The sequence below is a fragment of the Sceloporus occidentalis genome, unplaced genomic scaffold, assembly GCF_023333645.1.
Source record: "Sceloporus occidentalis isolate IW3139 unplaced genomic scaffold, rSceOcc1.0.p SCAF_1, whole genome shotgun sequence".
Classification (NCBI taxonomy): domain Eukaryota; kingdom Metazoa; phylum Chordata; class Lepidosauria; order Squamata; family Phrynosomatidae; genus Sceloporus; species Sceloporus occidentalis.
Window position 1 is genome coordinate 91,364,062 of NW_028316981.1, and position 22,852 is coordinate 91,386,913.

Genomic DNA, 22,852 nt, shown 5'->3' on the forward strand with positions numbered 1-22,852 from the left:
TTAACCTAAGTTAAGTGATCATCTCAGATGGCCAGATGGTGCAATGAAGTGGGTATGCTTGTACAGCTTGTCTTTTCACTTTGCAAAATGGTTACACTCTCCTTTCTTCCTCCACTCCCTCCCCCAACAGATGAAACAAAATTAAAATTGTGGAATATCACTAACAAGAATGTGCTGCATCTCCCCACCATTTTTCATCATTTGCCACATTTGCTGTCAAAAGAGAACAGCCTGCAACCAGCTGTGCACGTTGGACAGGGGCGAACTGGAGGTAAGTGAGTGTTGGTTGCTTGCTGCTCTTTCAGTCACTTCCCTTCACTTCTTGACTCCCCCAAAGTTTACACTCCCGGCTGTTATTGAGGCATGAAGGAAAATGAGGATACTAATATCAGACAAATTGCTTTGCAGCATTGCCATATTAGGATAAGTCAGATTTGATTTACAAGTTACAGGCTCCTTGGGGAGGCTGCTGTTGTTCACTTCCTGGGGCAGCCATTATTATGAAACAAGGCAACTGTATGATCAGCTGCTCATGTGGTTGGGCTTCATAACCATCTTGGTGGTGGAGTGATTTATAAGCAGCCTCCATCTGGCAACCATACTGTGTAAACTGGCCCAGAGAATGAACACACTGTGGGACCCATTCAGATGGAACCGTGTTGACCATGAAGCAAAATGCAATAAAATCCACAAAAGAGCAATATTTTTATTGCCCAGCCAAAATTCAGAAAATAGGTCATGCAAGCTTTTGAAACACAACTGGCTTCGTCATCAGGCAAAGATGTTTAAAACCACACAGGAAAAGAAAGGTGATGCTGTTAGAGTCACAGGCCTACATTCAGTCTCATATGTTACTCTGTTGTCAGTTAAGACGGTATTGAGGGATTTCATTGCAGACAGTGGCCACTCTGCTTCTTATTTGATCATATGAGGACCAGGGACAAGGGACAATATAGACAATAACATTTCCACTCCATTAGCAACAGAAAAGTAATTTCCCCTGAGATCCAGTTGACCCTGCCTGGGGAAAACATTGTCTGCACTAGATTTTAAAAGAGGCAGTGCCTGACTGTATACTGTTCGTTTTGACAAGCTGCTTAATTCTTTCTTTGAGAATAAACCTCATCTTCCTGGAGGTAAAATGTTTGTTAGGCATGTACTTTTGATCCCCTTAAGACATAACCAGCTTCTCCAGTCAAAGTCAATGTGGTGTTAGGCAACATTATTCTATGACAGCCAAGGTGGTCACTATCAATGCTTGGAGAAGCTGCATTTGGGGAGATTGGTGACGAGGGGCTTCTGGAAACTACAGCTCAAAAGGATCACTTGTCCAGCCTGTGCCACTGAACATCCTTCAGTTGTACATCCAATAAATGAGATTATTGATTCCTGCTCCAGAACACAAAAAAATTTTTGGACAAATAAGGGAAAGCAAGTAGAAGGTCAATGAGTCCCTTTGAAAAATAAAATATGAAATGATGAGGACAGGTTTGGCTGTTATCAAGGGAATTTCAAGAACACTTTGGTTTTGCTCCTTTGCAGTATCAGTAGTCATGGGGATTCCCAGTGTCAAGCGGGAAGTGCATTCCTACCTGACAGATACCCTCAACTCTTTGATCTCGGAACTCAACCAACAGGAGAAGGAAGACTCTGTCATTGTTGTCCTGATTGCTGAGGTAAAGTGGTCCTTTTATTAAACTTCTGATTCCAACTTTAATAGCATCTCAGTATCCCTTTATTGTCTGTCTGACACAGGCTTGATGCTGACCCAGGAGGCTGTGTGTGGTCATAAAACTGAAGGATCTATCTCCATGTGGCTACAGGCCAACTCCTCCTTTGGCACCAGGTGATAAGTCTAACCTCAGGCTGCTGTCTGACAAGGATCATTGGGCACATCCTACAAATGGGGCCCAGCAGGCTGTTTCCAGTGTGAAACAATGCTTGGATGCACTCAGCTGTGGAGGGTCAATATGTTAGCAGAAGGCTGCATGGCTGTTGCCAAGCTGGCACTTTTGTGGATCCCTTTAATTTAAATTTCACTTGGCTTGTTGACCTCTGTTCTTGCAGAGTGTTACACAGCTGTTCACTGAACTTTTCAGGAGAAAATAAAAAGAGAGTGAGAGAGACCTGGTAGGGCATAGTTTTAACCATTTTCTGTCAGGGTTATGAGCATTTGCTGCTATCTCCTGCTAGGTATCCCAAGAGAAAGCTTAAGTGAGAACTGCCTGTTTTGCTAGATTAATTCCTTTAATCAGAACCAGTTTCTGAACCCTGGAGTTAGAATGATTGTAGCACATTAATACACTGTGGCTGGTTTTGAGGGTATGTGTGTGTGTGTTTTCTCATAGCACTCCCACTGGGATTATTTGTCTCAAGTCTGAAATAAACTTGTTTGTCTGTTCCTCCCTCCCCCCCCCAAAAAAAAGGGGGGGGGAGAAAACCCCAACACCTATGAGAAAAAAATGCTTCGAGTAATACATTGGTGTTTATCACACTATACTCTTATAGTGCTACTATTCCACTTTAACTGCTCTAGCTGCCTCCTGTTGCATTCTGGGATTGGCAGTTTTAAGGAGGGGTATGTAGAATTCTCAGGCAGAGAAGTTCTCTGCCTGAGAATTCTAAATGCCCCTCCTTAAAACTGCAAATCCCACAATGCAACAGGAGGCAGCTAGAGCAGTTAAAGTGGAATAGTAGCACTATAAGAGTATAGTGTGATAAACACCATTGTTGCAGAAAGACCATCAAACCTTGATATCTTCTGATTTCCCTATATTTTTCAGTAAGGGAAGTCAGGCTGGATCCATCAGTTTTGAGCATCTAGTGCTGTGATGGTGAACCCGTGGCACGCGTCACGATTTCGCCAGGCACGGGGGTTGAGGGAGAAGGCGGAACAGGCGCGTGCCCCTTCCGCTTCCTCCCTACCATTTTTGGGCCTCTCAGACAGCGGGAAGCCAGAAAATGGCTCCTGGGAGGAGGAGACAGAGGTGCGTGCGCGTCTGTCTCCTCCTCCCAGCCCTCTTCCCTCCCAACTTCCCTTCACTCGCTGGGAAAGGGCCCCGTGGAGCCCTTTCCCGGCGAGCGAAGGCCGAGGAGGAGGCGGCTGGGACGCGTACCCAGCCTCCTCCTCCTCCTCCCGGCTTGCCTTCACTCGCCGGGAAAGGGCTCCGCGGAGCCCTTTTCCGGCGAGCAGAGGCCGAGGAGGAGGTGGCTGGGACGCGTGCCCAGCCTCCTCCTCCTCCTTCCGGCTTGCCTTCACTCTCCGGGAAAGGGCTCCATGGAGCCCTTTCGCGGCGAGCGAAGGAAGGGCAAGGGCCCTTTTGCTGGCCTCTGACGGCCCCAGGAGGGACCCTCAGGGGCCGGCAAAGGCCGGGGGAGGAGCCAGAGGCTCCCTCCCTCTGAAAAGGGGGTGGAAGCCCCGCCCCGGCACCCAGCCCCCATCCTGGGGGTAGAAGCCCCGCCCCGGCACACGACCTTTAAAAGGTTCGCCATCACTGATCTAGTGTCTAATTAAGACTATCATTTCACAATGCCTTCAGCCCTTAAAACCCAAGGTGGATGCCCTGGCTGTTTTAATTGTCTGTAGTTTTAAAAATGTTTTAAGAAGTTGTTTTAGGTTTTTCTTAAATGTGTTTATTTGTATATTTAATTCTTTGAATGTTTTTATTTGTTGTATCTGCCCCCCTCAGGAGTCCTGCTATGCTGAGAGGCGATGGGAGGGGGGAAAGCTTCAAGTAAATAAACATAAGGCTTTTGTGATCCTCCCCCACCCCCCTTGTTCCAGTTAAACAGGAGAAACTGGCCAGTCTTCGGAGCTAATTGTTTTAGTTAATAAACCTGCTTCTCAGAACAAGGAATACTCTGAGCTCCTTCACTTTGGGCTGGGCACCATCACATGGCATATTAGGGCAAAGGCTGAGGTCCTGCCAGGAACCATGGCACATGGCTTTGTCACCCAATATGGCTTAGATGGATGGCCCTTTGCTTACTGCTGGGTGTGTGCTTTTGGGGACATGGAGACAAATTGTTCATTGGAAGAAGTGACATGTCAAGCATTTGTAAGGCGTGTGATTGACAGGCTTTGACTGTAGACATGACATTTTAATGTCTCCTTCTTTAGCTTTTAGCCAACTTCTGTGAATCTTGTAGGAAGTTTAAAGAGACAGTCAACTTGAAATACTTGGGATCCAAGTTTATAGGAACAGTATCAGAAGCTGTTTTGCTTGCCAATTTTTGTGTACTCTTTTTTTAAAAAAATCTGTGTTTCTTTTCAATCTTCATTTTCATTGCATTCTGTTTGACGTGAAGTAATCCATTTGATCATGTAGATTATGGTATTGTATATCTGTGTTTTCTCCACTGTTTGTCATCCACTGGCCTGAAATCTGCGGTATAAAGGCTAGTATATGAATGCTTAAAATAAAACAAAATACAGGTTGAGTATGCCTCATCCAAAATGCTTGGGACCAGCAGTATTTTGGATTTCTGATTTTTTCAGATTTTGGAATATTTGAATATACATAATGAGATGTCTTGGAAATGGGACTCAACTCTAAACATGGAATTCATATATGTTTCATATATACCTTATACACATGGCCTAAAGGTAATTTTATACACAATATTTTAATAATTTTGTGCATGAAACAAATTTTGCATACCCTGATGCATCAGAAAGCAAAGGTGTCACTATCTCAGCCACTCATGTGGCCAATTTTGGATTTGGAATTTTTATTTATTTATTTATTTGGATTTCTGGATAAGGAATACTCAACCTATAGATAAATGAAAGGCAGAACAAATAAAACATTTTGAAGAAACAATATATAGTGTATATAGGAATTGAAGGAATATTCATGCCTAATGGTGTGGATGTGAAGGGCAAAGTTAAGAAAAACTGTGTGATTTCATCACTGCTGCCAAAATGATGCTGCAACTCTTTGCTAGTCATGTGAAAATCCCATCATGATCAATATGGGGACTACACTCTTAGCCACATTGGTATTTTTCACAGAGCAAGAGATTCTCCATATTATGGTGAAACGTAGATTCATTATTAGGTTCCAATAGGCCGATCAAATAATAGCATACATCGGTCATCAACTGGGTAAGGAAGGACATATAGAACATTAACATTCTCAAGAAGGATAGTGAGAGAGGTACTAAAATCAACAACACTAGAGTGTTAAAATAATTGCTCTCAATGTGAGCATTTCATAATTGTGTGTGAAGTTGCTGTTCTTTTATTTCATTAATGGCTCCTGTTTAAATACATATATATGTAGGTCCTTTTGAAAGTGCAAGGGAATCTGAAGATCTGTTAGTGTACCAGAAGTTGAGACACAACATAAAGATAATTTCTGATGGAAAATGGATTGTGTGTTAAAGCAAAATCATTTTTGTATTGCTTTCCTATCTGGTTGTTTCCAAGTCATTTTGAATTCACCACAGGTGACCAAATAAGAGGGTTAATAGCAACACAAATTTTCACTTAACTTGTTCAGATTGTGAGTAGAGTATTGAGATGCTTCTGTAGGCTAATCTTAAAAATTTACCAATCAAGTGTATCTAGCATCCTTGAGAAGAAACAATGCTGTTTGCATAGCAGAGGTTATGTTTTAGAAGCAGAGCAAAAATACTTCATAAATCTACATCTGTTCATTGCCTTATACTACTTTCATTTTCCTTTGCAGACAGATCCGCAGTATGCAACAGGAGTGGCGGAAAATATCAAAAGCCTGTAAGCAGCGCTCTTCCATCTTACATTAATATCCCAGTTCCTTTCTAAGGGGAAGCCCATTTGTTTTTCTTTAGTAAAAATAATGAAAAATGCTTTAATATTACATGCACTGTCTAAATAAGATCAGGCCTAAAGCAGAGGCCTTGAATTTACATGTGGTTAAACTTAGTTTCTTCCCTCCCTGCCTGTTAAAATAAGCTGCAAGTCAGCCCCAGCCACAGCAATTCTCATGGCATCTCTTTATTCCCCCATGCCCTCTACCTTCCATTTCTCCATATGTTGGTAGACTGACAATTTACAACAACAGCATGTAATGTGTGGTCTATGGTCTGATTTTATGCCACTTGTGGGCTGTATGGCAAGTATGAATGACTTAGATTTATAGAAATCCCAGGCACACATTGCTTGTTATCTGCATCCTACCTAGGTTCTGCTCACCACATGGTGTATGGGGGGCAATAATCTTCCAGGACTGACCTCAAACCAAAGTGAACTTTAATAGAGTCTTCGGGGTTTACTTCCACTCTGGCTGACCTGAATAAAACCTCCCTGATGCCTTTTGCTACACGAGGTCATATTCTCTCTCCCCTGCAGTCCTGCCAGCTCTGCATCTCTGATTTCTCCAGAGCTCCATGTTGACTTAACAGTTAATTTCTGTCCTAGAGCCGTGTGTGTGTTGCAGTGTCAGGGTTTTCTCATCAGTCGGTTGCACTGGGGTGTGCGTGTGTGTATGTGTGTGTGTTGTAAGGATTTGGATAGGAGACTCTGGTGGATTGTTTTTAATTATTAGCGAGCTTGTAAAAGACATTGGGTAGGAATTAAGAGCACTGAAACTCAGAGGACAGAAGATTTAGATGATAATGGTAATGGGAGAGTCCCTGACTTCATTACTGCTCTTGCATTCTGTATGTTGCCTATTAATAGCAGCAGTAGTCTTGGGGGTGGGAGGATGGTGGCTGGGGGTGAGGGAGGAAGAGACTGGAGCTACCTGCTGGCTAAAGCTCTTCTGCTTGCACTGGATGAGATCAGGGTCTCCCCTTATGAGCTGAGGTGGGAACCAAAAAAGACTCCCCTGGGATGGGTTTTGCCATGTAAAGCATGGCTTGCCCCTGTGCCTCCATACTGCCTCTTGGCAAGAATGTACAATTGTCTAGAGATAATAAGACCAATTGTGTAGCAGACCCTGATAAAACTGGTGGGCATGGTTGAGGATACTAGCTCTCTGTCAAATGCCTCAAACTTTTCCTTTAATCATCTTAGTGATCAGGCTTTCCCCTCCCCAGTAAAACTGCTTGTTTCATCTCCCTTTAAATTGAATAGGCAGAGGCGTGTAGGGAGGGAGAGACACAAGGGAGTCAAAATACAGTCTTTAGCTTACATGGCTTAGAGGAAAAAGCAATTGCTCCTGTATCAAGAAAACAGCATTGGCAATAAGAAGCCACAGTACAGATAATGCAGAAAGAAGATTAATTTGGAGTAGCACAAGGTTGTCAACAGCAAACAGTTGTTTGTTGTTGTTGTTTGAAATCAGGATGAACACAGACAAAAAGGTTACATCTTGTTCCTTGGTCACATCGCCTGTCTTCGGACAGCATCCATCAGTCTCATCAGGATCTGTTTACTCAGGAGGGAAAGATGCACTGCAGGGCAAATGGTGAAACTGTATGTCTGTACAAAGATACTGTCAAAATGTGTACTGTTAAAGGGACTGGGGGGAAAGGCCCCTGATCTCTTGGGAGATTGAATATTCATTGGTATGTTATGTAATGCTGTGAAGACATTTAAATGAAGTGAGTTTCTTGATAAGGACCTTTCATTTGTCGTTCATTGAAATTTGCCACAAAAGGGGGGGGGGGGTCAAATCTTTGTGCTTCTAAGCAACAGTAAGATTAAATACATCAATATAATTTCTGCAGAAGAATGTGAATAATTTAACTTTTCACCTGCAGATACCGAATAACAGTCAGTTTTTCCACATTTGAACCTGTCTGTTTAGTCATCTGTTCAACGGGTTTATCTTTTTTGGCAAATTTAAATGCAAGCAACCCTAAATGGTGTTGCAGAAAGGGGACAATTGTACAGGATTAAGGTCTTTTCCCCCCACTGCCAATCTCTTTCAACCCTGGGACAGGAGTGAGAATCCTCCCAAAAGTCTTAGCTAACATAAGAAATGGTAAGGAATGTTGGGAGTTGGAGTCTAACATACGGGGGGCCACATAGTTCCCATTCCTACCTTAGGATGGCACACGTGAGCATTCTGGAATATCTGCTTCCCTTTAAAAGCCTACCAATGTACACCAGAAAGATACACACAGCGTTTTGTAACTTCCAAAGCTGGTAGTAGAAGAGTACTGAAATATAAAAATGATGAGGATCACAGATCTTTATAAGTGAGGAAGGTCTTCTGAGGAGAACCATTGGCTCTTCCTTGAAATCATTCCCATCCAAGTGTCTTGCGCACACCTTGACTAGTCAGACTGTCCTCTTTTTCCAAATGACTGCCTGAATACCTTATTTATGTGTGAATTTGGTAGCAAATGAATATCTTGGATCCATAAAATCATAAATAAAATGGATGAGATGAACATTCAGCCCAAATGTCTTTCTATTTTCTATTATTATTATTATTATTATTATTATTATTATTATTATTATTATTTCAACTCTCTCCTCCTCCTCCTCTCTCCTTCCCTTCCCTGCCCGCAGTCTCATACGTTTGGGTCCCAAGTCTCAAAAGGCAAGACTTCTATTAGATGCCCATGTGTAATAGACATGTGCCATAACCACAGCAATGTATCCATAGAGAAAGTATTTCTGAATATCACAAACAAATCTGCAAAAACAGAGAAAAAATACATGTTTATGTATAGCTGAAGCTAAGCAATCTGCTGTTATCTTAGTATTTTGGACTATAAGTCCCATAATCCCTAACCATTGACCATTGTAGCACTCCAAAATATCTGGAGAAACCCAAGCTGCCTATCCTGGTCTAGCTGATGTGACTATGTGTGTGTTTGCAGGGTGGGGTTGTCTGAGATGCCTTTGAGAAGGCTTGAAACTTCAAGTTAAAAGTTTGTTTGGCCTCCTTGATATATGAAGGGTGCTTTGAAACCTCTGCTTCTTCCTGCATCTGCTCAGGTCATTTGGTAGTTCAGCTGTTGCATCATGATAGGAGAGCATAAATGAAAAATGAAAATAAGCTTTGAATTCAAAAATTAATATTGATTTTAAAAAAGCTTTCTTGAAGAAATCTACATGAATGTTGCTGAAAAACCTTAAGTCCTCTTTGCACTCCCATGATAACTTTGGGAAATTCAAGAGGAATAGAATATTTGAAATTGCCAGAGAATAACTGCTGGGAAAAGGCCAGCAGTTTCTATGGTTTTTAATTGTATCTTTCTCTGTGGTATGCCATGTTCTTTAGGTTATTGATTACCTAATGTATTAGATTACATTCTTCTCTTCACAGAAAGTAACAACACCTTCTTAATGATTTCTTCTTTCTCAGGTTCCCTAAGGAAATACATTCTGGACTTCTTGAAGTTATTTCCCCTTCTCCTCACTTCTACCCAGACTTCTCCCGTCTCAGAGAATCTTTTGGTGACCCTAAGGAACGAGTCAGGTAATACCTGGCAACTTGATTTCAACTGGTGTGGTGCACTGTTGAGAAAGCTCTTCACCACATCCTGGTTGCCTGTCATTATAAAGGGCCTTTAAGCTTGGTGGAGCATAAGTCTCCACCAGCAGATACATGGGAAGTGATGGATGTTGCTCTGGTTGCTTTTCCCAGCATGAAACAACAGCAGGAGGGAAGGAACAGCTGGACGCTAATTGGTTGCAGGAATGCACCCAGGGTGATTTTAGCTCTTCTTGAACCTAAAGGGAAGAAGGAGGGCTGCTCCTTTCCTCCTCAGTGCTGAAGAGTATCCAGGATGAGATCAGAGGCATTTCATAGCCAATCGATGGCTGAGGAAATAGAGCTGTTCCCCCTTCCCCAATGTTGTTGTGTGTTGGGTTGAGTGCCTTGCAAAAGGAGATACTGGATACTTCTTTCCACAAGGCCCAGAAAAGGCATACATCAGCATCTTTCCCCCTATCCAGTTATGCTTACATATTGCAGTAACAGGACGCCAGCCATTATTGGCTGCATGTTATTTAAATTACCTGTATCTTCCACCCTTTGGGAAAATACTTGTGCCCAGAGAAGCCATTCCAGTTGTGCACAATTCTTGTCTCCTCTGTTTCTGATCTGGCTCCTTCACACAACTGACATTTACATGATGGTGGTTCTTTTAAAAGTAAATGGCAGCAGTAGGGGGAATTGAGAACATACCCATGGGATGACTGTTTAATATATTGTCAATAGAGCTGTACCAATCTGATAACATATCTCTCCCCACTCCCACAGCTTCTGTATGGATGGCGAGGATGGGGATGGAACCAATGGGAGCTCTCTACTCCACACAAACAGCAGCCATAGTGGGGGGATGATCCAAATTGGGACTGTGATGGGGGCAAAGGGTTAAATCCAATCTCACTTTACCACAGGCTGTGATCCTAATTTGGATTGGGTTGCCTTGCAGCTAATTTGCTTTGTTTTCCGTTGCTAGTTGTGGTAATACCATCGCATATGGTTCAGTGTAAAAATAAACAGGAATACAAGTTAGCATGACAGCTGTGCATACACAACAAATCCAAATTTCTTGGAAATTTTCTGGGGTCTAAATGTTATGCTGGATATTGTATTTGTATTCAAAAGGAAGCTCTTATTGCCTGCTAGCAATTTAACATATTTCTCTCTTGTTTGCCACTGTAGGTGGAGGACTAAACAGAACTTAGATTATTGCTTTTTAATGATGTATGCACAGTCCAAAGGCATTTATTATGTTCAGGTAAGTTTGATACTGATCAAAGATGGCTAATATTAGTTTATTTGCTCTAGTCTAGGGGGATCCTAGAATAAAACATAAGATGTTGGATTTAATAGGGAAATGGTTATTTTAGGAGACTGTTAGGAATGAGTTGGAGTGACAGAATTATAAGTTTTATTTAGAAACCATCGCTTTGTATGGTTTTGACTTGGCAAACTAGCATTGGAACCAGTACATTACTGACAGTCCCATACTGTACCATAATGTCCCAGACCTGTGATAATAGGACTCATTTCTAATGGCTGCCTATTTAAAATAGCCAGGAAAAATGGCAGTATTTGACTATACTGTATTGGTATGTTCTGCAGCTAACCTATCATGGTTAATTGGGTCTCATTCATTATTTTAGCTTGTTTACCTTGTCTTATTCATTATTTTATTGTACTGCTGGAATTAGCAGCTTTTGTCTTCCTTAATAAGAAACCTGCCCTTGGCCAGAAGTTTCTCACCCGTCTCCCTTTGTTGGATACATTCTAGGATAGAGTATTTCTTCAGTGGTGTACATATTCTGTCCTGAGCACTGACATCTCCCTCTGTTGCGCAGCTGGAAGATGACATTGTAGCTAAACCAAACTATCTCAGCACAATGAAGAACTTTGCTCTGCAGCAGCCATCTGAAGAATGGATGATCTTGGAGTTCTCGCAGCTTGGGTTCATCGGTAAGGCTCCCTTGTCTGTAGCCACCTTCTCCATCACCCCTCCTCCAGATGAGTTGTTGTTAGAGGTCATGCTGAAGCACAACCCATGGACAGAACTGTTCCTTTAATTCAGCTTACTGGGGCAAGAAAACCCTGTCAGAATCCTCGCTCTTTATGCATCGTTGGCCCAAAGATGAAACACAAAATTGTGTTAGCTGCACTCTAGTCTTCTCCAAAGGTGATTCAGAACATGGACAACACACAGGAACACCAGCCTTCTTTAATTTCTCTTTGCTTTCTATTTCACAAATGTTTTATTGATGTACCTTGTTAAACAAGTAGAGCATCCTAAGAAGCTCTTATTACAAGCTGGGAGGAACAGGTGGTTCTTGCCCATACTTATCTGTGGCAGTGAAGAGAGAGGAAGGGAGGAAGAGAGAGAAAGAGAGAGGTGTTGATCTACTATGGCCCTCCTGTGGTTACAGGTGAATCAAAGGGGCAGTAAACATTTTTATTCCTCCCATTTGGCTGGCAACATGTTAGGTTGCATCTGGCAAGGGAAACAGAAAACACTGCACACCCTTGTAGTACCATTGGGCCTAAGTAAGAGAGAGAGATTTGTAGTATATGCTTGTAGGACAGTTTCACAAGCAGCATTGTCTATTCTTGAAAAAGACTGTGAGGAGTGGCTTTGAAAGAAACCCAGCAGGTATGGCTGCTTCCCAGGTTCCACTCTATTTAAAGTTTGGAGCAGGGAAGGCTCAAAGGCCAGTTCATAAGGCAGATTTATCTAGCTATCAGCCTTCTGCCAAATCATAAACAAGGTTAAGTTAAGAAGTCACCCCTCACACACACATGCCCAGCTAAAATTCTCTTATTTTTGAAAAGTATGTATGTATACCCACGCTTTAGTTAATGGGGGAAATGTGCGAAGATATATGTATGCATATTAAAATGGACATGAAATTGCATGTGGGATGAAAAGAATAGTCTGGCAACCTGGGGCAGAACTTGGGAGGGACAAGAATGTTAGTGGGTTTTTGAGAAACACATCCGTGAATGGCGGGCCATGTCAGTTTTATGGGTGTACTTAACTTTTGCTCTTCTCTATCCACACATGCTTTCAGGGAAAATGTTCAAGTCCCTGGATCTCAGCCTGATTGTGGAATTCATACTCATGTTCTATAAGGACAAACCCATTGATTGGCTCCTTGATCATATCCTCTGGGTGAAAGTCTGCAATCCAGAGAAAGATGCAGTAAGTAGACTCATGTTGGAAGAAATTATCTTAATTCTTTTAGGTAGATCGATGTGTTTATTTGTGACATCATGAAGTTATTGAAATTAAGGCAGGTTCTGCAAGGGATTCTGTAGTGACTGTTTTTAAAATGTGTGGCCAAGATCCCGCATCAGAGATATGGGAATGATATTGTAACTATGCTCCATTTCCTGAACTGACTCATGAAATCCACCTTGAAAGCCTGGTAGCTATAACAAGTGAAAGAGTTCTGTGGTGCTAGTAAGTGGGGCAGTACATGTGATCAGCTCCTTCCCACAAGTGAGCAACAGTGTAATGAAGAGGTATGACAGGACCACTCAAATGCCCCTGCTGCTGGCTGCACTGTTACTTACTGGTGAGAAGGGGCTGGTCATCCTGCTTGCCTGGACCACAGAAATCTGTCACTTGGTGCAGCATGATGGATTTTAAAGTGGCTTTCGGGGGCACATACTAGTATAGCAAAGGTACCATGATCATAAACATGAATAGGAAACAGTTAGACAGTTGTAAGTCTTAACTTGCGGCATCATAACTGACAGACAGGATGCCAGCTTGTGTCTTTAAAATGAGCCTTTGTCATTTCTTGTGTTTAATCTAAAGCTTTTGTTCAAACAAAAAGAAATCCCATGTGGGGATGCAAAAGAGGACCAGAGTTCTGAGTACTGGTTACAGGGATGAGGGAATGTCATCCTTTGATGAATGGAAGCTACCTAGCAGTCATGGGGATCCTCCCATGGGGTGCTGAGAGGTAGTGTCCAAAGCCAGAAAACTCCTGGCATTGGCAAGTGCTGATTTGCATTGCTTTGGGGGCAAAGTGTTCTCAAAGAAAATACATCAAATGAGTTGCATAATGGCTTTTCCGGCAGCTAGACAGGTGGCAGCAGTCCAATTGAATCCTTTGTCTGTAATAGTTGTACTTTCTGTGTATTTCTAATAAAAATATTTACTAGCCAAACTGATAAATTTGCTGCCAATCTGTTTCCCTTGTTGTATCCCTCCTACAGTAGCAGTGCATGGCTTGGGTCCAGCATACTTGAGGGAATGCTTCCTCCCATACAGTCTTTGCGCACTCAGGTCCTCTGGGATGAACCTACTCCAGCCAAAGAAAACCAGGCTGGTGGTGACTTCCCAGAGGACCTTTTCAGCTGCCGCTCCTAAAATATGGAATGACCTGCCAGAAGAGATCCGCCATATTACATCTTTGGAGGCGTTTAAAAAGACAATAAAGACGGCTCTCTTCTGGCGGGCCTTTCCACACTAACGTCCAGCAGAATTAACCAAATTGATCCATTCACTCTTTCACCGCCTCTCCTGATGGTCTCTTGGAATAATTCGACCTGTGTCAATCCTTAGTTACAAAATTTGTAACTAAGTACACTGTACTGGGGATTTTGTATTGTGTCTTGATGTTTATGTGTAATTTTAGCAGAAGGAGAGAGGGTTAAGGGAATTAGGGAAATTTTATTATTGTCTATATATCTGTTTTATTGGACTGTTGTTACCCGCCTAGATCTTGGAAGGGAGAGGTGGGTTATAAATAAATATTATTTATTTATTTATTTAGCGGCAAAGATGTGAATTCTCCTCTTAGCAAATATGCTCAGGGTAAGGTAATATTTGCTACAGCCTTCAAGGTGTTTTTGCTGGAAGAAGGGTTATGGACTGCTGGTAAAAATGGTGCTTTTTACCCAGGAATACAGAGGAGGGGATAGGGATTACTGACTGCTGGAAGAGTTCTGCAGCTGTAATGGCCACCAGGGGAAAGAAGAGCTTGCTTCCTAGATCCCTACTTCCACAGCCCCCTGCAGGCTGACTAGAACAAACACATACACTCATCTGTGCTGGGAGAATAGAGTATGAATTGGCCCCCACTTGGTATTGACTCTATGAACTGATTCGCTTAGCACTGGCCCTGCCTCTACCTCTGTCTCCAGTCCAAAGGCTGAGGAGCCAGTGTGGGCTGAGCAATAATATGGCCTTGCATGTGGACACAGGGTTATCTCTCTGTCCTAGATGCTGGTTTTCAGCTCCTCAGGAACTGTGGGTCACATGTGCCTCAGGTGCGTGGCAGTTGGCATGCCCAACAGAACAAGAGGCAGGCTTTCTAGCAAGATTTCCCTTGTGCATTGCTTTGAGCCAGCACGATGAGGCATTGCTGGGGCTTTTTCTCTTTTATCAAGACTTAAACTAGTACAGTGTTTCAATGTCACTGTGCATTCAGGCTCACTTCTCTTTTCCTGCCCTATTTGTTTCTGCCAGTGATGTTTTCCAGGGGCTCCCAAGAGCATTTAAATTCTTGCCTGTTTAAAAATGTAACCTAGTTCCAGCATGGGTTTCTGGCTTTTTCTCTCCTATTGTCTGCATGATTAACTCAGCACAACAGCCTTTTGAACTCGATTTTTTCTTTTGTAAATCCTGCTCTGTAAAATCAAATTGGTAACTTGTAGGATTTATCATCCTGATTGAAAGTTTGCTTGATGTGAGGTTCCACAGTCAGGCCTTGCCTGACCTGGATAATTTTTGTCCCCTTGTCTGACAACAAGTTATAGTTCACCTGTTGCTTTCATTCTGATATAGTTTCATCAGTTACAAGAGCAGCAAAGAGCAAAAAGGCATGAAGCAAAGGGGGATGTAGCAGGACCACTGTGGACCTCCATGTCCCATGTAGCTGCATGCTGGCAAGAAATCTTTGCTAGCCACATTTAGGAAACCTCCCATGATTAGGGGATTCACTGCAACAAATAGGCATACAATCCCCAAGGTCTCAAGAGTTGCAGAGACTAGAAATGCATTTTCATTGCAGCCTGTGCCTTGGAGATTGGGCTGTTCCTGTCTGTACAGCAATGGTGGTTTCTATGTTGGTAGGGTAATGAATCCAGATTTTACTCTCAGATTTAACTGAGCTACCAAGTGCACCAAACTTATTTGGACATAGAGTTCAGCATCTTGAAGAATTTATGTAAAAAAACAGACCAGTTTACTGGTCCAATGACATGGAAACCCATCAGCAGCCACAATGATACATTATGGCCTGTTACAGACAGCCAAAATAAAGCTGCTTCGAGTCACAGTGGAGATATAGTATTTCAATGATGCATGTGTCCTAAGAGTCCAGAAGCTACACCAAAGCCATGCTCCAGTCCTTAGGGCTGGAGTGTGGCTTTGGTGTGACTTCTGGACCCTTAGGACGCATGCATCATTGAACACCATACCTCCACTGTGACTCGAAGCAGCTTTATTTTGGCTGTCTGTAACAGGCCTATGTTAGTTAGGTACATGATTCTAGTTGACAATGGGACTACAGAAGACTTTGGATTGTAAAACTTACTATCTCAGGTTTAACAAGCCTCGTCAAAGGAAAACCTGAATTCCACTCAGGAAAAAATTCTGTTATTGTTTCCCTTTTTGTGTGCATTTATAGGTTTGTTTTCTTAGCTATAAAGGAGGTTAGTTAAAGATAGCATATCTTGATGCTAGAAATGCATGCACAGATTACTGCTTGCTGCAACAAACCAAGAAATCTGTCATTCCTCAATGAGTGAGAAGAGGAAAAGACAAATTATGCCAAGTGGGCTTTTGTGTTGGATAAAAATAGGACAAAATCTTTCAAAGGTGGAGAAGTGTTGTTGTTGTTGTTGTTGTTGTTTTAAACACCCATTGAAAGAAAGACATGCTTTATGGATGGTGGCTTTGCATTTGTCCTTTGATATCCTGGAACACTGCTTTCCTGAACATATGAAACTGCAGACTCAGATTTTAAATATTAATAAATATTGCCATCAGGAAGTTTTGCTGTTATTTGCCATTAAGTTGACTTTAACTTATGGTGACCTTATGGACCTCTAGGGATGCAGTGGCTTAGTGGTTAAGACGCCATTTCTGATGATTGGAAGATTGGAAATTTGGTAGTTTGAGGCTCAAGTGCTGCATGATGGGGTGAGCTCCTGTCGCTAGTCCCAACTTCTGCCAACCTAGCAGTTCAAAAGCATGCAAATGCAAGTACACTCATCCCTCCATATTTGTGGATTTAATTATTCACGGATTTGATTAGTATGTTCTCTCTAAGAATATCTAGGTCCTCCAGTGCAACTCTATAGTCAACTTTAACGAAAAGTTGCACTGAAAGACCTAGAGATTCCTAGAGAACACTCAACTAGGTCTTTGTAGCTCCTCTAGTGCAGTTCTGTGGTCAGTGTTTGTCAGACGAGTTGCGTTGGAGGATCTAGTGATTCCTAGAGAGGTGTCCTCTCAGGTAAAAACATGGTGTTTTTGTTATTTGCAGTTTTTCCATATTCACACGGGTCTTGTGCCCCTAACCCTAGCAGATATGGAGGAACAAATGTAGATAAATAGGTACCACTTCTCAGTGGAAAGGTAACAGCGTTTGGTGCAGTCATGCTGGTCGGTTATGCTAGACATTCATGTCAAGAGATTACCTTTACCTTTATCTTTATGAATCTCCAAGATTACAATCAACTGCCCTGTTTAGGCCTTGCAAATTCAGGACCATGGTTCCTTGATTGTATCTATTGAGCTGGAGAACTTTTACTTATATTTCTTACTTCTATTTTTTACTTGGAATTGCTTTCTCTTCTGTTTTCTACCTTACCAAGCATTGTCCTCTTTTTCAATGAGTTTTGTTGTCTTGTGGTGTATCCAACACACAACAGCCTCAGCTTCATCGTCTTTGCTTCTGAGGAAAGTTCAGGCTTGATTTGCTCTAAGACCCATTCATTTGTGGGTTCTTTAACAATCCATTGTATCTGTAAAACTCTTCTCCAGCACTACACTTGTTTTTGCTGATTTTCTGCCTGCAACTTTCTTCACTGTCCAACTTTCACAACCATAGATAGTAATCATGCATCCCATTTACAAACTCTGATACTTGAATCAGTGCCGCTATGGATCAGTGCAGGAGTTGTGACTAATAGGAAGAAAAAAGGCATGAGACTTGTGGGAAGATCATGGTGCAACTTCTGCATGGGATAAGGGGATGGGAGAAGAAGGTTCTCTTCATAAAAATATCAGTAGCAGATTGTATTAAAAGCTGCTGGTCTGTGGGACACTCAAACTTTAGGAATGTATTTGTTCAGCAGTGTCCCCTCTATTTGCTGCTCTTCATACATGCATATCATGTACCAAAATACTCTCATCCACAAGTATATCCTTCAGCCAGGTGATACAGAGGAAATGACAGAATATACTGAAAATTAGTTTGCTGTCCAGACAGAGCTGATCAACCTGTTCTTGTTTGGCAGTACCAACTAGTTGTAACAACAGAAGATGGCTCCTTTTACTTGCGTGATTTACATTGATGAACAAAAGTAGAGAGGTGTAAAAGAAATCACTGAGACAGTTTTTTGAAACTGAACACTCAAGAATGTAGGGAGGAGTGCTATAACATATTTTGACAGCTGCTTAATTAACCCAACAAAAACAACCTTTTTTGACATACCTTATGTCAGCCAGAATGTTGCAACATTCAGATGTCCACGATGCTCTCTTATCTTTTCCACTTTCTGTACTGCACCTGCCACACTGAAAGTCCACACTAAAATTGTCTTCACACCCCTTATAAACAAAAAACCAAAAAATATGAACAAAGCTCAGGGATACAAATATGGCTTCAGCCCAAGGGCTTGTGTCTGTAAGTGCACATATTTTTAATACTAAACTTTTTTGTGCCAAGGAAGATCCTCATTCACTCGCCTCCCTTTCTTTGAGTTGAATCTGGAAGCCTATCTTAATTCAAAATTTAAATATTTTGGTTGACAGAATTTCTGGTGGATTCTTCTTCTAGTCTGACTGGATGGTATCAGATGGTGGAAGACTAATGATACCAGAATTGAGCTGGAGAACTGAAACCAATCTATGTTAACCATCCCAAGAATGTTAAAATGTTTAATAGGCTTGTGTGTGAAAGGTACTAGACATGTTGGAAATACAGATTTCTATTAGAATCATAGAGCTGAAAGGGACTGTAGGGACCATTGAGTCCAACCCTCTGGCTGGAATAGTTAGCTAAAGCACTCTTGAGAGATAAAAAATGTCTAGCACTTTCTGAGTTAGTTCATTGCACTGTCAAACAGTTCTTGCCACCTGGAAGTTCTTCCTAATGTTTAGGTGGAATTTCTTTTCTTGTAGTTTGAATCCTTTGGTTTATATCCTAGTCTCTGGAGCAACAAAAAATAATTGGCACAGATGAAAACTGACATAACTGCCTGGGTATGGGCAAAATGATTTGACCATACCCTTGCTTTGTTTCAAAACATTTCCACCACACTTTAGGTAAAGAAGGATGGAACAGTTAAGCATGGTGTGAACATGCTCTATCTAGAAGATAAATACTTTGGGGTGGAGCTAATAGCCACGATCCTGTTGCACAATGTAATTATACTCCTGTGGCAACAGTGATAGAAACCAGATGGCCTTGTGTGTAGCAGCAATGGAGGAGAAGTCAAAGAGAGCCATCACCATTGTGAGAGAAAGCTGTGTTGAGAAATTAATATGGTAACTGGATAGTAAAATTCAACCCTTCAGAGTAAATCCAGTTTAAAAGTTTTGAACAACCTTTGTCCTCCCCATCTGGAAGCAGAAATCCTGAGGGTCTCCTGTGCTTTTTTTTTATTGTTTCAGAAACATTGTGACAGACAGAAGGCGAACCTGAGGATCCGTTTCAAGCCCTCACTCTTCCAGCATGTGGGAACACACTCCTCCCTGGCTGGTAAAATCCAGAAGCTAAAAGTGAGTAGGTGATATCATAGTGCTGGAAATGCCAAAATAGAAAACAAAAAGAACACCACAGAGACGAAGCAACAGTTGTTTTTTTCTTTGTTATTTACACATTTTTAAATGTGTGCTACTTAAACCCCTCTCAGTATTAAATTCTCCAGTCCTTTCTCTTGTGCACACAGTTGTTTCCCATCCTTCACTGCCACAGGTGCTGACCTCCCCCCTGTGCATTATCCAGTGCCATCTGCAAGCTGCCCAAGGTGGTAGATGGCACTGTATTCCTACCCAGTGTATTTCTATCCCTTAAGAGAAATGATCCTGTTCAAGGTTGATGCCAACCTGGAATCAGAATCCTGGTACAGTTTGGGACTTTTACAAGTGGAGGAGATATGAAAAGAGAGAGACTGAGACAAAAGACATTTTGTAGGCAAAGATTAGGAAGAGCATGTGCTTAAGGAGCATAGGCTCCATTTCTAAATTGATGCAATAACTGGATGAGAGACTACCTGGAAGCCATAGGTGTATTGCTCAGAAGTCCTTGAAGGAAGGAATCATAATATATTAAATAAAACCAAGTTTGCACAAGTGAAAGATACTGAAATCTCACCTTTCACTTACTGAAGTCATGCCTTACTGAAGTCATACTGAAGTCCTCTCTCTCTTTGAACCTCTCTAAAGAACCAAGGATGGGGTAAGTTCAGTCTGCATGCAGCCTCCAAAGCTGACCTTTGGGGCCCCTAAAGCCCTGGCAGTCTACAGAAGCCCCCATGTTTCTGCACAGCTCTTCCTCCCTAGAGTAGATGCATTTGTTTGACATTTGGGCTTCATTGGATAGCACATTCTGTGCTAGTCTGTGCTTAACTGTGGGTAGATATATGTGCATCCAAGCTACATCTACCCACAAACTGCATCTCAGTGCAACAGACCTATTTGTATGTAAAATGCAATAGGTTATTTCATGTGTGTGGTGGTTTGGGAAGGGAAAGCAGGTGCTTTTAAATGCAGGTGCACTCCCTGGGGAAGGAGGTCAGCTGTGCTGTTTTGTAGAAAAGGAAGTGGATGCTTCACTGACAGAGTATAGATGAAATTGTAAATGATTTGGAAGGAAAATGGGGGCACTGGGTCAGGAGCCAAGGGAATTCTAGCATGGCAGGTATCATCTGATTAATAGTTGCTAGGATGCCCTCATAGGTATGTGTTGCAGCATTTTTAAATGCCTTCAAATAGCAGTGAGTCTCCAAAATTAAGGCTGTTCAGGCAGCAGGCTTGTGAATATCTGATTATATATTTTGGTTATTGTAACACACTGGGAATTTGTACTGTAGAAGGAGAATCTAGCAACATTCTTCTGAAGGACTGTTTCTTAAGTTCTTAAATCTCTTTCTTAAACAGACATGCCTCACTTAGCTAACCTTTCTTTCTTTCTTTCTTTCTTTCTTTCTTTCTTTCTTTTTCTTTTGGTCTCTCCTTTTTATGGTTTAGTTGGGAAGCCTCAGCAGCTCAAGAAATATTTGTTTTAATTCATTTTCTGTTTGAACATTTCCCAAGGATTCAAGATCATATTAATTATATATAAAGCAAAGCACACACACAATCAAAACAAAATGCTCCTTAAATTGAAGTTATTCATGTCTTCTTAGCCCTGGCCATTGAATACTCATTCCAAAAAGAGAGGTTTGGATTTCTTTGAAATGTTAGGGATCTTTAAATTGGAGACTTTACCTCTGTGTTAAATCAAATGCATATTTAATTAACATACATAGAAATAGCCTCATCTGTGTTTTTAGGTCTGAGTGATGAACAAATGAGTTTAGAGAACTGACTACAGTAGTCTGAAAAGGAGATCACTAGAGTGTGAACTGATTTCTGTGGTGTTTTTTCTCACAATGCCCTATAGGAAAGTAGTGTTGCGACCTAGTAGTTGGTTGAAACTATACAGCAATGTAAGGGGAAGATTCTTAGATAAAGATAGCTTTTGTGACCTCATCACTTGATGAACAGGATTGACAGTAATGTCAGTGTATATATGAATATATATGGCAACTAGGGGTGAAACATTTGAGTCCCGTATATTTAGAATCATGCACCTGGATCAGAATTGCATACAGGTTCCATAAAAGTGCAATGGGAAGGGGAGGCATATATTAAATAAAATTCTTTGAATTGCTTTGCTTTTATCTTTGTGTTGAGGACAAAGATTTTGGGAAACAAGCTCTTCGGAAAGAACATGTCAATCCTCCTGCAGAAGTGAGCACCAGTCTGAAAACCTACCAGCACTTCTCCTTGGAGAAAGCCTATTTGAGAGAAGATTTCTTCTGGGCATTTACCCCCACAGCGGGTGACTTCATACGCTTTCGCTTCTTTAAGCCACTCCGCATTGAACGGTAAGCCTATGGGATCTTGTGGAGACAAAGACTGGAGAGGATTAGTTTGACATTTAAAAGTCACATTTTCTCTCTCCTGTGGTGGAACAGAGTTCATCTGAAAGGCAAGCACTATCTCATTCACCTGTTGCCTGTTGGAGAGCAACCAAAAGCACAGAAATGTTTGGCTTGTATGCAGTTCTTCCTTATAGTGGCCTTCTTGGCTTCCTTGAATATGTTTTCTCCATTTTGATTCTACTTTTTAAAAACATATAGAAGAGCATCTAGTGCAGTGATGGCAAACCTTTTTGGGTCGCCGTGCCAGGGGCAGAGTTTCCACCCCTGGGGGTGGGGCTGCATGCCAGAGGCAGGGCTTCCACCCTCTGGGGCGGGGCCTCTGGGGCGGGGCTTTCCCCATGCCCTTTCCTGGCCTCCAGCTGTCTTTGAGAGATACTAGAAGTCGGGGGGATTGGGGGAGGGTGACAGGCGCGCACCTGCCCCTCCTCCGCTTCCCTTGGCCTCCAGCTGTCTCTCAGAGACAGTTGGGGACCAGGAAGGGCCCATGGGGGGGAGGAGTAGGAGGCCCACGGCCCCTGCTCCTCTGAGGGGCTTCGTCAAACCTGAGGTGTCCTCCGAAGGACACCTTCAGATGAAGCTGCCCTGACTTTCCGAAGGACACCTCGGTTCTGGCAAAACCCTATGAGGAGGAGGAGGCCCGTGGCCCTTGCTCCTTTCCTCGAAGCTTCACCAGACCTGAAGTATCCTCCGAAGGACACCTCAGGTCTTGCGAAGCCCTGAGGGGAGGAGGAGGAGGTGTCTGCCCACCCTCTGCCTCCCTTTCCTCAGAGAGAACGTGCTCCAAGGGACCCATTCGCTCCGAGGAAAGGGAGGCCGAGGAGAAGGGGACTGGGCACTCGTCACAGGCCCTTCCCTTCGGCCCCTTCCTTCGGCCGAACGGGCTCCAAGGGGCCCGTTTGGCCAAAGGGAAGGAAAGCCGAAAGGAAGGTCTTGGGCATCCATCCCAGGCCCTTCCTTTCGGCCCCTTCCTTTGGCCGAATGGGCCCCTTGGAGTCAAGGGAAGGGCCTGGGACGGGTGCCCAGGCCCTTCCCATCGGGTTCCTTACAGCCCCAGATCTCTCTTCTGAGGGAGGTCTGGGGCTGGAAGGGCT

At 42.5% G+C, this 22,852-nt stretch overlaps 1 protein-coding gene across 1 annotated transcript in view; it reads left to right on the forward strand.

Moving 5' to 3' along the window:
* MGAT4B (alpha-1,3-mannosyl-glycoprotein 4-beta-N-acetylglucosaminyltransferase B) overlaps positions 1–22,852 on the forward strand; it is a 121,630-nt gene that overhangs the window by 87,532 nt on the left and 11,246 nt on the right. The window contains exons 3-11 of the mRNA XM_089528969.1: positions 131–271; positions 1,543–1,676; positions 5,694–5,740; positions 9,249–9,362; positions 10,557–10,632; positions 11,216–11,330; positions 12,437–12,567; positions 19,225–19,332; positions 21,511–21,704. Coding sequence (XP_089385095.1) covers positions 131–271; positions 1,543–1,676; positions 5,694–5,740; positions 9,249–9,362; positions 10,557–10,632; positions 11,216–11,330; positions 12,437–12,567; positions 19,225–19,332; positions 21,511–21,704 — 1,060 coding nt within the window. The remainder of the gene's footprint in view (positions 1–130; positions 272–1,542; positions 1,677–5,693; positions 5,741–9,248; positions 9,363–10,556; positions 10,633–11,215; positions 11,331–12,436; positions 12,568–19,224; positions 19,333–21,510; positions 21,705–22,852) is intronic.